At 40.9% G+C, this 16,905-nt stretch overlaps 1 protein-coding gene across 1 annotated transcript in view; it reads right to left on the reverse strand.

Annotated features, from left to right (window-relative positions):
* Nucleotides 1-16,905, reverse strand: part of NBAS (NBAS subunit of NRZ tethering complex) — a 3,380,746-nt gene that overhangs the window by 2,033,416 nt on the left and 1,330,425 nt on the right. The window contains exon 26 of the mRNA XM_044064792.1: nucleotides 14,841-14,974. Coding sequence (XP_043920727.1) covers nucleotides 14,841-14,974 — 134 coding nt within the window. The remainder of the gene's footprint in view (nucleotides 1-14,840; nucleotides 14,975-16,905) is intronic.

A 16,905-nucleotide genomic window follows, 5' to 3' on the forward strand; every position in this document is an offset into this window, starting at 1 on the left:
CTCAGTGGCTTTGTTCTGTCCAGATAGTAACACAGGAGTGGCTCATGCACAACCAAGAAATGAAAATTTCTTTCTCCTTTATTTTATGGTTCGGGGAAGAAGGTAAGCAGATGTATGACTTGATGTAAGGAGGTGTCTGTCACCACCTTGGGCAAAAAAGAGGGGTTAGTCCCGAGAGACTTTGTCTAGGTGGAAGATGGGGAAAGCTTCCACTGCCATGACAGCCTGCAGTTCAGAAACTCTTATAACAAAAGTGATGGCTAACAAGACAGCAGTCTTCCATGTCAAGAATTTTAAGTCAGCAGAGGCAGCTGGTTCGAAAGGTGGAACAGACAGTTTCTCCAGAACAAAATTAAAGTCCCGGGGTGGGGCTGGAGGCCTTCTGGGTGGCCTGTTTCATAAGGGGGTGAGAGAAGATTGGAGGCTGAGCAGGAATGTGGGTCGAAATGTCCGAGGAATTAATTTTTATGGATGAGTAAGACAGGCCTTTGTCAAAGAGACTGGCCAAATAGAGCAAGATGACAGGGATCTTGGCTAAATGAGGATTTCAAGCATGTTGCCCAAACCAAAAGAATCTCTTCCATTGCCAGAGTAGGATTTCCTAGTGATAGGCCTTCTGGCCTCTTTTATAATATCTTGAACCTGTTTCTCTAAGACAGAATCTCTCCAAGATGTTAAGGTATCCTCCATGCAGATAATTTGAGGGTCCACAGGTTGGGGTGCACAATCTTTCCTTTGTCCGTCATAAGAATGGCCAATCTCTGTGGCAGCTGCCATGGTTTTGTGCTGGTTAAGCTGAATAGCAGGGGGTACCAGTGCTGCCTGGGCCAGTTTGGAACTATTAGTGTTACTCTTGGCCCCTCTTCCCTTATCTTTAGGAGTACCTGGGAATTAGGAGAATTGGAGGGAAGGCATGGAGGAACAGGCCTATCCAAGGGAAAGAGAAAGCATCTGTCTTCCAGGCTGACTTCATTTTGCTCCTGGAGCAAAATTTTTTCAAATGAGAATTTATCTCTGGTTGTGAAAAGGACTATTTGAGGAACTCCCTGTTTTTTGTGTGTACTGACAAACGTTTCCCAATGCATTTGCACTCATGGTGGTCTACTAGTTGGTTTTGCACACCTGCCAGGTATTGAGCCAATAGGTGTAATCCCATGGAGTGTGCTGTTCCCCAAACATCCACTGCTAAGCAGCAAAGAGGGTAGGAGTGAGGATCCTTCCTTCTTGTTTATGTACCACATGAATGTGGTATTGTCTGTTTTCACTACTAACATCCCTGGTTTCCGTTTCTCTCTGAAGGCTACTAGTCCTTTTTGGACTGCTATAAATGTATATGTTTCTTTCTGAGCCTGTGGTCCCACTTCCCTTGAGACTGGAAGTGGCTGAAGTGTACTTCGCAGGTTATCTCTGAGGCATCTGTGGTCAGTGTTTGCACCTGGGGTGAATCTAAAGGGTAGACCCAGGTTGAGGGTGCAAGTTCAGTCCCCACCATGCTAATTCCTCCATGAGGCAAGGAATCAGTTTGATCTTAGTTGAGAGTGGTTGCACATGCTGGCATCACACATTTTGAGGTACCACTGGTGCTTCCTCATGTGTATCCTGGCCTGGGGGATCACGAGGACACAAGAGGCTATGTAAACCAGGGCCCTGAGCTACTCATTGTCTGTAAGGAAATCTCTCACCATAGTTTTTCAGTACAGAGTCAGGAAAGACATCTTGTACGGAGGCAAGAAAACCTTTTGGAGGGCAGAATCCAGTAGGGCCCCTGGAACACAATCATGGTTGAGGCTCTGTATGGGATTTCTGATGATTTATTGTGAACCCCAGGGAGGTTAAGTGGTTCTGGGTGAACATCAAGTCTGAGTTGAGCTTTGTCAGGCTTATAGCCTGGATTAGGCAATTGTCTAGATAGGGGTACATTTGCACTCCCTTTGTTCTGCAGAAGGCAATTAGAGGTGCTAAGCACATTGTGAAAACCCTGGGAACAGCAGACAAGCCAAAGGGCAGAGCAAAACTGAAAGTACCTGGTACCTGCTCTGAAGCGTTAGAAGCTTCTGTGCGATTCCTCTATGGAAATATGTAGGTATGCTTCTTTTGGATCTAGGGTAACCATGTACACCTTGGGAGAGATCATGGCCAAAAGTTTTTGAAGGATCAACATTTGAATTCTGGAACCCGTAGGAATTGGTTGAGGGTAGACAAGTCCAGTATAGGCTGCCATGTGCCTTCCTTCCTGGGAACTAGGAAGATTCTGGAAAAGAAACCCCATGCTTTTAGGTGTTCTGGGACTGTTTCCACAGAGCCCTGGACACACAGCTATCTGGGACAGAGCTTCTGTCCTTTGGTTTGGGGGAATGTCTGGAAAGCCTGAGGGTTTCAAAGGTTGCGTGAATTTGAGTTTGCAGCCCCTTGATATAATGTTTAGTACCCACTGGTCTGAAGTAATGAGGAACCAACTCCCTTGGAATAATGCTAACCCTCCTCCAAGTCTGTGAGAGGGAGGGTAGGGTGGGAAAGGGAAGAGAGAGTGGGGACTATCATAGATGAGTCATGGTTGTTCCCTGCCAGGGCTCTGTGGTCTACAACTCCCTGGTCTAGAAGTTTCTAAATGTTATTGCCTGCATCTTTGCCATTTTTTGGGGTTATTGCAACTGTGCTCTCAGCCTCATGGTTAGCCAACCAATATTCCTTCATAGCCTGGTCCCTCTTTTCTATCTCCCACTTTTTCCTGCACTCCTCCTTTTTGTGATGACCTCCTGGACTTCTGCATTCCACCACTAACTTTCCTTACGTATCTTATTTTGATATCTGGCTTGGCCACATATCTGTTCTACTGTCCTCATACTCGCTGTTTTGAGGCACTGCCATACTTCTTCAACTCCATTTATTTTGTCTTCTTTCTGTAATGCTACAGCCTTCATATTTCCTTGAAGTCTTGTGCTCTCTTTCTCTCTCTCTCTCCAGACAACTTCCAGGTCTTAAGCCTACTCTCTGCTGACCTTACAGCCTTCTCTGCCCACTGCCTGTAACCTATTCAACCTCCTGTCAGGTGACAACTGATTCCTTACATATTGATAAAATGAGACATAATTGACCAAAGTTTCTCAGCCTTTAAATGATCAGTTTTACAAGATTCTTGACAGTGTTTCTGAGGGTTTTAATGAAACAGTGAGAATGCCGTTGATCCTATAATTGATGTCACCTCTTCTGGATGTTTCTCATCTCTCTGCAGATATACAGCTGTGGAGTTAGTAAACATAAGTGAAGAAGGATAACAGGGAAAGTCCTCAGCATGAAGGGAGTGCAGGAAGGGCTTGTCCCATTGAAAAAAAAATTGAAAATTGAATTTACGTGTTTGTGGTAAGCTGGCTAGTCAACTGACTAAATTTAACCAGATGATTGTGTAATTGAAAGTTCAGGTTGTGTAGAGTAATCTAGCAAAATGTTGTTGTCCCTGGATTCTCCTGTTTGAACAAATAAATCACAAATGTGTCCACTATAGGATGCATGTTCAGGAGCTTATTTCAATCCACTTAGGACTTATAGATGGTCTGTATTTCCCCTGGGAAGATATGAAGCAGAAGCTAGGTGTTTCAAAGGGTTTACAATCAAAATTTCGAATGTAGTTATGCAAACTTTGATTGCCAAAAATCAATCTGTCAAAGTCTCATAATGGCAATTTGAAATATGTTGAACCCGTAACAGCGAATACTAGTGTGCATCCGCTGTTGTGACATCGACATACTGATTGGAGATCGGACTATAGTGGGGATTGAGAACATTGCCCTTTCCTTAATGCAGTGCGATCTCGGAGTTGTAATATATAAGTAGCAGGTGGTTTGGGGGGTGCAGGGGGGCTTTCCCCCTGCAAAACGTGTGTTGAACGTCACCAGATGTTGAGGTAAACTTGAAAAATGTCAACAATTTTAATTTGCTTTGTTGGATTTTTATGTTTCGTTATTTTGATTGGTCAATGTTAATTTCGACAATGTTTCTCGAGTAAGTAATTACTCCTAAAAACGTTGTCGAAATTTTGATAGTAAACTGTTTCAAAGCCATATAGACAGCATCCAGGATGACAGGCCTTGTAAAGGTAATGACTTAAAGCACTTTTTACGTAAATACCAATTTAAGCATTTCTGGGGAGAAGGAACTGCTGTCTCAAGCCAATCCACAGGGATCTTCATGAGCTTCAAGGTTAAAAGAGGAATCATCTTCATGGGAGATGTAAAGAGGGAAGGTATTACTATTTGTCTCAGATATAAAAACCTAAGTGATAATGGAGAACACTGGACTTAGTGCAACTCGTATCTATTAAAACGAATGTGAGTTAAGCTCAGTGCAGAGTTCTCCACTACCACCTAGCATTCAACCTCTTGCCTCCTAAACAACCAAGGATACTTTTTAAAATATTAATAGTATTATCTTGAAAAGTTGACAAAATAAGATAATCTTAGTGTATAAATTATTGCAGTTATCCATTAAATATAGTCCACCACCTTTTCTCACAGAGAAATAATTAGGAGAGACAGTGCAACATTTTGAGACAAAGCAAAAACCGGTAAGAGGTATGCTAAGAGATGTGCATAAAAATAAAGATTGCAACCTCTACTATTATGGATTATCTCCATAACTGTAACTTCTAAATGCTGGGGGAGAAGTTATCCAAAATTTGCAAATAAGTTGCGTTGAAGTATAACTAACAAATCTACACAGTACATTGCAAGCCAACCTAGAGATAATGGAAAGCACTGGACTGAGAAAGTGTCTTTGTGATCATGATTTAAAATGTTATAACAGCAGTGTACATGAGTATAGCTATGCCTCTCTCAAAAATTCAACCATCACGCAAAAACACTATTTCAGTCCAGTGTTCTCCATTACCGCCAAAACCTACAGGTTATCCCACTTCAAAAAGGAAGAAAGGGAGGAGGGGGGACCTCACCCTAATCTCAGAACAGGGTATGCTCATGCAAACATGACAGGCACAAGAACAATTGTCAATGTTTTCTCACTAAAAAGATCTTGGATCTCTGCACTATTAGCTACTTCATTGCACCCTGTCACCCATATCTACAATGAGTACCTTCAACAACCACCATTTTCTGTGTAGCAAGACAGTTTCTTCCTCCTATGTCTGTGGGTGTCCAGGTTCAATTACTGGCATTTATTGTACCTATATAAGACTCACTCCACTCCTAGCAGTATAGACAGCATCAGTATGGATAATGGCTCATAATTAGGGTTGCCAACTTTTACAGTGCTAAAAATGGGCCAAAGCCATGTCCCCTGCACTACCTGCATCTCTGCCCAGGCTCATCTCATTTCCACCAACATTCATGTCCATTTTATGACGTAAATTTATATGTCTTTAGGATGGAACACCTCTTTCTATATTTTTTCTTTTTTTTTTTTTTTTTTTACCTAATCTTGGACTAACAATCACATTACTCTCCTTTCTTCTTTTACGTTTTTTTTTTCTTGACATTATCTCAGACTCCACCTCATCACTTTAGCAATGTTTTTTGTGGAAAAAAATAAAACAGACAGAGGTTGCTTTTTTGCTAACTCTGGCATTTTCTTCATGCTGCTAAACAGAATAACAGAGTTTGTACAGTGCTTTCCAGACTATCGGAGTACCATTCTGATTTCCAGACAGTTCAGAAAAATAGGTGGCAATATGTTAGCCCTTCAAACTCTGACAACGCTTCAGTCATTGAACAGTGAAACTTTTCCACAATAAATATCAGGATCAAGATCTAAACTGTGGGAGTTGCAGAAAAAAATGACATGCTCAGAGTCTTTGGCAAGCTCTCCAAATGAGGTGTATGATGTCAAGAGATGTTCTGGCTTTGGATACATGAATACGCCAAGCATGGGAACACTTAAGAAAAAATGCCAGTCTGAAGTTAATGGATGAACACAACTGCAGAACCACCAAGAATGATTGCCATCATTAAATATAAGGTTTGTTTTCTTCAATTTCTTTTTTCCCCAAACATCTTTATTGAATTATCACTTGTGACATTGTTTTTTGACTAAATAACTGATTTGGGAGAAATTACTGCACAGTACAGCTGTTTAGACTGTAGTACAAGAAGATCTTTAAGGAATGGTCATTACAGTTGGTAAATCATAGCATATGGATACCTTCCAAAGCAATGTTGTCATATGATTGGGAGGTGGAAAAATGCAGGATACCCTGAGCACAGATATGACAAAACCAGTGCTAATCTTAGAATGTGCATCCATTTTGTGGCATTTTGTGAAAGTGCAGTTTGTAGTCAATGTGGCAAGTTGTACAATGGCAGAAACATTTCTAATATATGCTGCACATAATGAATTATGCTCATTTTTGTGTCTTGTATAGGCTTAACAAGTGTCATAGCAAAAGGCAATACCGTGAGCTAACCACTCAGAATCTATGTTTACTGTGTCACAGTCTTTCAATTCCCTTTCCTGAAAATGAAAGCTGCTTGAAATTTTTTTTCTGAACTCACTAGTCCTCCTTGTAGGCTGTATATAGTTCACATGGCAAAACAACTTAAAATGGTGCTGAGCTGGCTGGAATCTGCAGAATTTTCTCTGACAAGGTCTCACTGGAATTTGAAGCTAGACTTCGTCCATGAAAAATCTTTAGTGCAGCCATCTTAAAGAACTGAGCAGTTATCAGCCTGCTCCAATTCAAACAAAATCTAGAACTGCTCTTGAGGTACTGTCCTTTTTTTAGAACTAGGAATAGCCTGGTGTGAAAAAATTGCCCTCTCTGTCTTAAGTTTACCTCTATATTGCCTTCCACTAGCAGAAAAGGTGTATGTGGAAAGTACAGTTTTGTACCTACCATAAATGTAGATGTTCGAAGATCCACATTGCTGCAGTCCTTACATATGGGTAGTCCGCTGTCCTCGGTCGGCCCGAATACCAAAGTATTAGGCTGACGTCGGTCAAGGCTCTTAAAACTGACATCAGGACGTCAGGGTACAAAAGCGCATGACCGACGTCATATCCTCAGTCTTTTCTTGCCCCAGATGTCAGAAGGCCCTAAAAAGAAAGGGCAAAACGAAAAAACAGCAAAAAACAACCAACCACCCCTGCACTAACCATATTTACAATATTTACAATATTTACAACCCAAACCACACAACCACCTCTAACTACAGAGGGGAAGGAGGGAGGGTAAATTGGACTGCAGCAATGTGGATCTTCGAACATCTACATTTATGGTAGGTACAAAACTGTACTATGTTCTTCATCTCACATTGCTGCAGTCCTTACATATGGGTAGAATCCCAAAGCAGAGGTAAGGGAGGATGGCAAAACTATACAGCATTAGGAGCTGCCAAAATGCCCTGTAAAATTGCAGTGGCAAATCCAGCCCTAGATTTAGAGTAAAGTGGAAGGTGGTAATGCTTAGAGAAAGTATGCACTGAACTCCAAGTAGCTGCCTCCAAAATATCCTTAGTAGCCACCCCCCTTAAAAAAGCTGTAGAAGTGGCAGCAGCCCTAGTGGAATGAGGCCTAATCCCGGATGGAATCTCCTTACCATGATGGGAATAATAGAAAGCAATACAAAAACCAATCCACTTAGAAATAGTTTGTTTTGAAACAGGTTTGCCCTGAGAACACAAAGCAAATGAAACAAACAACTGCTGAGACTGCCTGAACCCTTTAGTTCTGCTCAAATAATATCGCAACTGTCTGTGTATATCCAAAGTGCGCAAAATCTTCTCCCCTTTATTTTGGGGGTTTGCATAAAAAGTAGGCAAATGAATAGTTTGGTTTAAAGCCACACTAGAAACCACTTTAGGCATAAAGGAAGGGTTAGTACGCAAAGACACCCTATCCTTGTGGAAAATTAAGAAAGGCTCAACCGCCATAAGGGCCTGTAATTCAGAAACCCTTCTCGCAGATGTAATGGCCAACAAAAAAGCAGTCTTCCATGATAAATATTTCAACTCGGCAGTCGCTGCAGGCTCAAAAGGTTGTAGAGTGAGTTTCTCCAACACAAAATTGAGATCCCAAGCAGGAGTAGGAGCTCTACGTGGGGGTCTTATATTCTTTGCCCCTCTAAGGAATTGCTTAAACAAAGGATGAGAAAATAATGGTGGGTCACAGTCATAGTGAGCAGAAATTGCTGCAGCATGAACCTTTATAGAGGAGAAGGACAAACCTTTGTCCAATAACTCAGTAAGGTATTGAAGAGCAACACTTAAGTTAGGTTTAGAAACATCAAAGTCCTTTGCCGTTCTCCAAATTAAAAATCTCCTCCACTTATCTGCGTAAACTTTCCTTGTACTAGGTCTTCTGGCCTCCAAAATAACATTCAAAACTTGTTGTGGAAGCTGAGACCCTCCAGGGTTTAAAACAGAATATGCCAGGCTGTTAGATGTAGAGAGTGAAGTTTGACATTGAGTAAATGACTGTTCTCCTGAGACAGCAGGTGTGGAATCGAAGGCAAAGGCCATGGAGGCTCTGCACCAGACTTCTCAGTAATGGGTACCAGTGCTGTCGAGGCCAATCCGGAGCTATTAAAATCATGGTTGGCTTGTCCTGTCTGACCTTCAGGAGTACCTTTGGGAGGAGAGGCAGTGGTGGAAAGGCATACACGTGAAGATTGCTCCAATTGAATGAGAGAGCATCCACTTTCCAAGCTGTGGGATGAAACCTTTTCGTGCAAAACTTTGGCAGCTGGTAATTTAGTGGATAAGCGAACAGATCTATGTCTGGAGTTCCCCATAACACTGTCAATTTTTGAAATACATGAGGATCCAATTTCCACTCGTGGGGATCCATAATTTGTCTGCTCAACACATCTGCTAAGGAGTTCTGTGCTCCTGGCAGAAACCTTGCCTGAAGATTTAGCTGCAACCTGAGAGCAGTCTCCCACAAAATCATTGCTTGTCTGCATAGAGGATATGAATGTGTCGCCCCTTGCTTGTTGATGTACCACATGACAGTTGTGTTGTCTGTTTGAATCAACACCTGCCCTGGAAGAAGTAAATCCTTGAAAGCTATCAGTGCAAATTGGACTGCTAACATCTCCTTCAAGTTGATATGTAAATGTTGAAGTCTGGCAGGCCACGTGTCTTGTACCCATTTTCCATTTAGATGAGCTCCCCAAGCTTTGTCTGAGGCATCTGTCGTTAGAATCTGACTCGCCTCTGGTCGGGTCACAGAGAGTCCCTTGTTTAGGTGACATTCCTGAGCCCACCACAAAAATTCCTTTTGAATGCAAGGTATTATCTGAATGACAGTGTCCAAATCTTGGCAGTGTTGTCCATACATTTTGAGATACCATTGTAGCTTCCTCATATGCAGTTTGGCATTGGGAAGTACCAGAATACAAGATGCCATGAACCCCAAGGCTTGAAGGACTGTCCTTGCAGTCAGCCTGGACTGACGAGATAATTGATGGAAATAAAGAGAAAGATTCTTTTGTTTGTCCGGGGTCAAAAAGGCCATCTGGGATGCTGTATTCAGTCTCACACCCAGAAAGCACATGTCCTGAGAGGGTACTAGACTGGACTTTATTTCGTTCACAGAATACCCTAGGCATCTTAACACTGCCATCACATACTGTAAATGATGAAGAAGTTCGTCCTTTCCTTGAGCCAGAATCAGGCAATCGTCCAAATAAGGATAGATTTGTATTCCTCTTAGCCTGAAGAAAGCTACTACTGGAGCCAGAACCTTCGTGAACACTCTGGGCGCAGTAGATAAGCCAAAGGGCAATGCAGAGAACTGATAATGAAAAGTCCCAGCCCGAAAACGCAGATACTTCCTGCAACTGGGCCTGATAGGAACATGAAGGTAAGCCTCCTTGAGATCCAGAGTCACCATCCAGTGATCTTTGCCCAGCAGAGGTAAAAGCTGCTGTAACGTCAACATTTTGAATTTGGGAATGTCCAGATATGTGTTGAGGATATATAAGTCCAAAATGGGTCTCCACGTGTCCCCTTTCTTTGGTACTAGAAACAGGCGAGAATAAAATCCTAGGCCCACTTCTGGCAGAGGGACCGGTTGTATAGCTCCTATTTGAAGTAGAAGAGAAATTTGGTTGTGAGCCTCTAGTCTTTGCTGAGGAGGAACGTCTGGCATGCCTTTGAAAGGAGGCAAGGTATGGAAATAAAACTTGTAACCTCTGTGTATGATATCCAGTACCCATTTGTCTTGGGTAATTAAAATCCAATTTTCCTTGAAAAGTGCCAACCTTCCTTCCAAAGGTGCTGCCAGGCAAGAGGGATCTGGCAGCCGAAAAAGTAGGTCATTGGGCCTGTTTACGAAAGGACTGGCCCCTACCCTCACTCGAAGATTGTGCAGGTGAACTCCCAGTTCTAGGTCTGAAGGAACTCTGTGCTCTGCCCCTACCACGTCTAGATCTACCCCTAGACTGAGAATCATAAGAAGGATACGTCCACCCCTTAGCAGGCCAATTCCTACTAAACTTTGGAGGCTGAACTTGCAAAAAATCCTTAACAGTCTGCATAGACTTAGCCTTGTCCTCCATTTTCTTCAAGACTGATTCCACAGGTGGACCAAACAACACTTCAGACTGCAAAGGAGCATCCAAAATCCTTGTTTTAACATGGTCAGAAAAATTCTGATCCTTCAGCCAGGCGTGCCTGCGAAGAACTGAACCAGTGGCAGCCACCCTAGACGAGGCCTGCACAGCATCAAAACCACATTGTAAAGAATGCTTACCAACCTGCTCAGAGACATGCACCAAATCTTGTAATTCTTTACACTCAATGCCTTCTGCCAGAGCATCCACCTTAGATTTCAATTGAGAAAGAAGAAAGTTTTGATATTTCAACATATGAAACTGGCAATTCAAAGCCCTCATTGCTAAGGTAGAAGAAGTATAGACCTTCTTTCCCCATCTATCCAAAGCTCTGGCCTCTTTATCTAGAGGAACCGGATTTTTTACAACAGAGGCCTTGACACCCTTGGGTCCCTGACTAATAGTTTCTGGGTCCGCCCTAGGACTCTTATAAAGGTATTTATGAGCCTCAGGCACCCTGTAATACCTATCTGGTTTAACAGGCGCAGGAGGCAGAGAATCAGGATTAAGTGAAGCCTCTGAAAACACATCCTGCACAACATCCAGAACAGGTGGTATAGCTAAGGGCCGATGTTGAGGTAAAAGCAAAAATTCCCTAAGCCTTTTCCGGGAATCAGAGAAGTCTTGACCTTCCCACTTAAAATGCTCCGTCATAGAGTGAAGAGTCTCTGAAAAAGAAAAATCCTCTGGAGGAGAAGCAGAAGGAGTGGAATCTTCTGCATCAGAATCAGAATAAGGAGAGTACTCCTGCAAGTCTTCAGCCGAAGACTCTGAAACATCTGAAGCCTGTTCAAAACTTCCCAACTCTGGCTCCACCCTAGGCCTCTTATCAGGAGGGGGCAAAGAACCTCTAATCAGAGTAATCAAATCTTCTGCCATTTTAAGCATGTGCTTCTTAGGCACAGACCCTGCTGAACTAGGAGTGACACCAACAGATGCTAAACCTGGCCTGCCCTGGGAGAAGCCTTGGAAACAGAAGGAGAGGGCCTAACCACCCTGGGAAGGGAGGGAGTACAGCAACCTAAAAAGCCCCTGCAGCCTGTCCCGCCTCAAGAGAGGCCACATCCTGCAAAATTAAAGTCTCCCCCTGAGACCCTAAAGAAGTCTCCGTCGGACCCACCGGTTCCACTGAAGCCTCTAAAGAGCCGGCGTCCGGAACGGACGACTCATCTTGCCTGGGTTTAACTGTTTTGTCTTTGCGCTTCTTAGGTGGAAGCGGCCGGAGAATCCGGCGGCATATTATAATTGCACCGCTTCAAGACCAGCCTAGCACAATCTAACCTTCGCTTAATAGTGCGCTTATTGAACCTAGCACAAAAGCGACACCCGACTACGTCATGCTCAGGCCCCAAACAAGGAATGCACAAAGAATGATAATCCCTATGCGGTATCTGCTTCCCACAAGAAATACAATTATTCACTTTTTCTGACATCCGGTACTACACTGAGGCAAGAAAAAACCAAAATAATCCCCAACGGGGTACTTAGCCAACTTGGATTCGGTCTGAAACTCCGAACTCGAAAAATTTCAGAACGCCGAACGGCACTTGCAACGCTGCTTCTGCATCGGACCATGCGGCAAAAAAGACTGCGGATATGACGTCGGTCATGCGCTTTTGTACCCTGACGTCCTGATGTCAGTTTTAAGCACCTTGACCGACGTCAGCCTAATACTTTGGTATTCGGGCCGACCGAGGACAGCGGACTACCCATATGTAAGGACTGCAGCAATGTGAGATGAAGAACATCAAGATGAATACAAGGTTTCTGAAAAAGTTGCATTGCATAACTCTGAGCAAGTGTTTACAAAACCCATTTGTATGTAATTACCTCTTGCTAAGAAGAAAGGGGGCTCTGCAGCTTTCCTCATGGGATACTAGGAAAGGTATAAAAGGGAAGAAACTGTCATCTTGAAGATCTTCAGTTTTACCTTCCTTTTCCGGCTGAATATTAGTAGACATAACTTTGCCTTCCTTCATATTACTTTTCCTAATGAAACTGTTCAAGAGTTCCCTTTATTTAAAAAGGCTTCTTACTTGTAGTGGTACACTTCCAGTTCTTCCAGTAGTCAGGAGTAGGAGGTAAATGCATTTCTGTAAGTGAAAATATCACTTTACATTTCCTTTCAACAACATCATCATCCTACAACTGCACTTGCCTCAATGGAGCATTAAGTTATTTGAAACTAACATCTGTTCTGTAAGGCTGTTTAGAGCCACACTAACTTTAACACTAACCCGAATAGTTTTGTTCTTAATGTAGCATCTATAGCACGGTCTGCAAATTTCAGGCTGTGCTCTTATTTGCCCACCTCAAATTTGGGAGACGACTCATCTCATTCAATCTCTCTTCTCAAGTGAAAAGGGGTTCCCTAAAAGCCAGCTGAAAAATTCCTCCATAAAACTTAAGGCACCCAAAAAACAAAAATCCTCTGGCAGAGACCCAAAATTCTGAATATCCCGTATTAGAGTCTTGAGGTACTGGAAAACTAATAAACATATAGAAATCATCTTCTCCACTAGAAGAAGGTGGGGAAGAAATGATTTTTATTTTATTCTCCCCTCTTGAACCTTATCAGTTTCCTGCAAAAGTCTACATTTCTGTATTATATCCACAGACAAACATTAGAAGAAGAATGCATTGCTGTTTTAATGCAGTTTATTCAACTGTACTGAAATAAACTCCTCAAAAGATTTTGTAATAAAAAAAAAGCAATAAGACAGAAGATGAAATAGATGCAGCTACAATAGACTTAGAAAAAATAACTACTGGTGAAATACTAGGCTCATCCACTGAAGAAAGATGTGGACCTGACATAAACCCAGGAAATACCAATGCAAGCACTGAATAAAATGATGCTAAGGTCTTACCTTTCAGCAAGACCAAGGTAAGTGAGTACAATTTCAGTAGCTTTATTAATAAATGCATATCACTGTCTTGCAGAAACATCTGACAGTTAGTAGTCTCTTCAAAAACAATGATGGAAATAAAGTTTAGTAATTTTTGTTTTGTACGTCTTCGGTTCTTTTTTTTCTTTGAAGAATGTTTTTTGCTGACTTTAAGAACATTATCCTTCACCTGTTTCTTATCTCTCTGTTATGCACGTTTTTAAGAGAGGAGTTGAAAATTGCTAAAATGCAGTTACTTCTCATATACAAACTGACAGCAGCCTACCATAATGACAGTTAAATGCTTTATTAATGTCTGAATGAAGATCTCTGAAGAAAAACAACAAATAGTTAAGTGAGAGCCACTACAGAGACAAAACAAATCCGAGGCTGATGTGGGATGTGATGCACTAAGAGTGGTGAGAAGAAACAAAGAAGGCTTGTATACATGTGATTTAGCACCCACCACCTTTCCATGTAATGCTAACTACCACTAGACCAGCACAGGCCTTCCAAGGAAAATGAACAAAGATGATGAAAACTATGAGAAGGATAGAAGGGCAGATAAGGTGAGTAAATCCAAAGGTTATGACACTCCTAAAGTGACTCTTCCTGAAGAATTATTTGCAATCCTCACTGCAAACTGCCTTCTTACAGTGCCCCAATGCCATCCTTTACAAACTAAATTATGAACTGCCCTTTTTTCTTGTTCTTTGGATATGCACTCTTTGTAATGTTAAGTTGCTTCCACTTTCTTTAAATTTCTGCAGATGTATACGCTGCAAAATGTGCTTTTCATCCTCTGAAATTCCTACTTTCTGTTATCAGGATCATGAAGGAAAATGCGAACCAGAGAAAAAAATCAGCACCATACTGCAAGCAACAAAAAAATTCACTCTTACTGCACAACCGAGGAAGTACTAAGAGAGAATGTTGGTAAAGCAATGGTTTTGCTGGATAAAAACTGAAAAGGCAGATGCCAGTCACTGACTGAGCTGCACACATTACCTAGCAAAGTGGACTTTTCTCCATCAGGGAGCACCAAAGGTAACTGGTGAAGATCAATACAGATAACACCAAGATGTGAGCATGACTTGCAAAATAAATGAAACTGCAAATAATCTATTTGGAAAGTTCTGAAATGAATTGCAAGAAGCTTTGTTTTGGAAAAAAATGAATGTTCCCAACAGTCCAAAGTATCACAAGGCTACACAAAAGACTAAAATACAAAAATAATCAACTTAATCTAATCCACACTTAGCATATGTTTACTTCATTTCTTAAGCTTTGAAATAAATTTTGAGAAACAGAACTGTGTGTTAAACAACTGTACAAAAAAGAGCACCTGTCTAAAAATAGCCTGAAAGCATAAAAAAAGTTTGCAGGCTTACCCATAACCTCTTTGAGGGAGGCACTCCAGTATATCATAGCATAAAGGCAACTGATTATCTCGTTCTGAGCTGTAAATGCAGTCCAGTGCTATACTCATTAACTGGTCTTGGTCAGAAATAAGCTTCTGCTGGCACTGCAAATAAAAATATGTAAACTTAGTTACAGACTAATATGGACAGAGACACATAGAATGAAGCACATAGCAGCATAGACTATACCATACAATGATTATAACACAATGCAATGTAACATACAAACCACACTGTAAGACCATATAAATGGATAACAATGTGATAAATACACACCAGTCTTTTTGATGTTTATTTCTGAGGCTATTTTCAATAAGTTTTAGCAAACTGTCTGTGTTATCACACCACTCTTCTAAGTGAAAAGGGGCAGTACATCACAATATGCCACTGCATGTGGAGCAACAGTATAGTTCATAAATTCAAAGATATGATGTATCAGCCTCCCAATTACTGTGGGAGGAAGGTGACCCCAGTTGGTACATAAAAGAAACCCTAGTGGAAAATGGGAGGTATTACGAGCAGTGTCAGTATATTTACAGGACGGTGAGTGTTAAAGCAACAAGTAGGAATACAACAGTAAATTCTGTCAACAGAGATTATGCTCCTAGCCTTACAGACAAGCCTAAAACTATAAATAAAGAACAAAAACTGATACCTCCTTTATACTGGAACTCAAATACTTTTATTGAGTAGCAGATGCTTCTATAAACCAATAGCAGCAAACCAATTTCATAAGTAAAAAGCACTGGATAGCAGCAAAACAGTCTCTTTCAATACCAAATATAATTGGAAATGAATAGCAGCAAAACAATATTTCTTGTAAGAAACAACGAACAGCAACAGAATAATCTCTTAGCGCCTCGGCTTAGGCAGCCTTTACAGAGTAATTTCTACTTGAAAAAAACACATCTTTTTATATAAAACACAAGCATCAATTAATCAATTAGCTACACCCTGGTTAAAAATGCAATTAATTAAATAAAAACTTGACATTATTTTAAAGTAACAGCTTTAAATAAAACTTCTCCAATGACACTCTTTATTCAACCCTGTTGGATGTAATGTGTTGTATTTTAATATAAAAATTGATTCTTTTCTCCTGAGTACACATTTTATTCTTTCTTCACTCAGAAAACTAGAATTCATTTGTTCCAAAATGGAAACTTGTAAATTACTAAAATCTCCGCCATGTTTCTTATTAAAGTGCTCTGCTACAGGACTTATTATCTTGTTTCTGATATCCCTTGCATGCTCTTTTATTCTTTGCCCCAAACTTCTCTTGGCTTCTCCAATATAGAAACTATTGCACTAACATTTAATAGCATACACTATACCAACACTTCTACAAGTATAGTTTCCTTTTGTTTGAAATGTTTTACCATTTATTGTATCGAATGTACCTGGTATATGTTGACATATTGCACATTTTCCACAAGGTAGAGTACCTAATTCTAATATTGCCCCTGTTATTATTTCTATTGGTCTTTCGTAAATACTATGCACCAGAAAATCCTTTAAACTCTGACCTCTTTGGTAAGAAAATTTAAGCTTTATTTCTGAAAGTGAAGGAACTTCCCTTTTGGTAATATTCCAAAAATCTTCTAACAGTTTTTGTAGCTTCTTTGAAAATAATGTGCATTTGGATACAAAAAAATATAATTTGTTCCAAATCCCATTCTTTTTCTTTTACTATGAGGTTATTACTTTAACTTTTATTTATGGGATTTATCTTATTATTTTCAGATATTCTCATATAACTATCCATCACAATTTTTTCTTCATATCCCCTATCTACAAACATGTCAATTACTTTTTCAGCCTCTCTTTCAGCACCCTGCATGTCACTACCCAGTCTCTTTATCCTACGGATCTCTCCATAAGGAATAGCTGTTAAAGTGTGTATTAGATGGCAGCTAGAAGCATGAAGCATATGACTAGGCTGCTCAAACTTTCTATAACCCAGCTACAGCCAGTTATCTAGATTCAAAAGAAATCCCTGAACAAAGGCTTGTGATTTAGCTACTTTTCTGGCTGT

This window comes from Protopterus annectens, chromosome 1.part0 (genome assembly GCF_019279795.1).
Source record: "Protopterus annectens isolate FY-2018-M chromosome 1.part0, PAN1.0, whole genome shotgun sequence".
Taxonomy (NCBI): Eukaryota; Metazoa; Chordata; order Ceratodontiformes; family Protopteridae; genus Protopterus; species Protopterus annectens.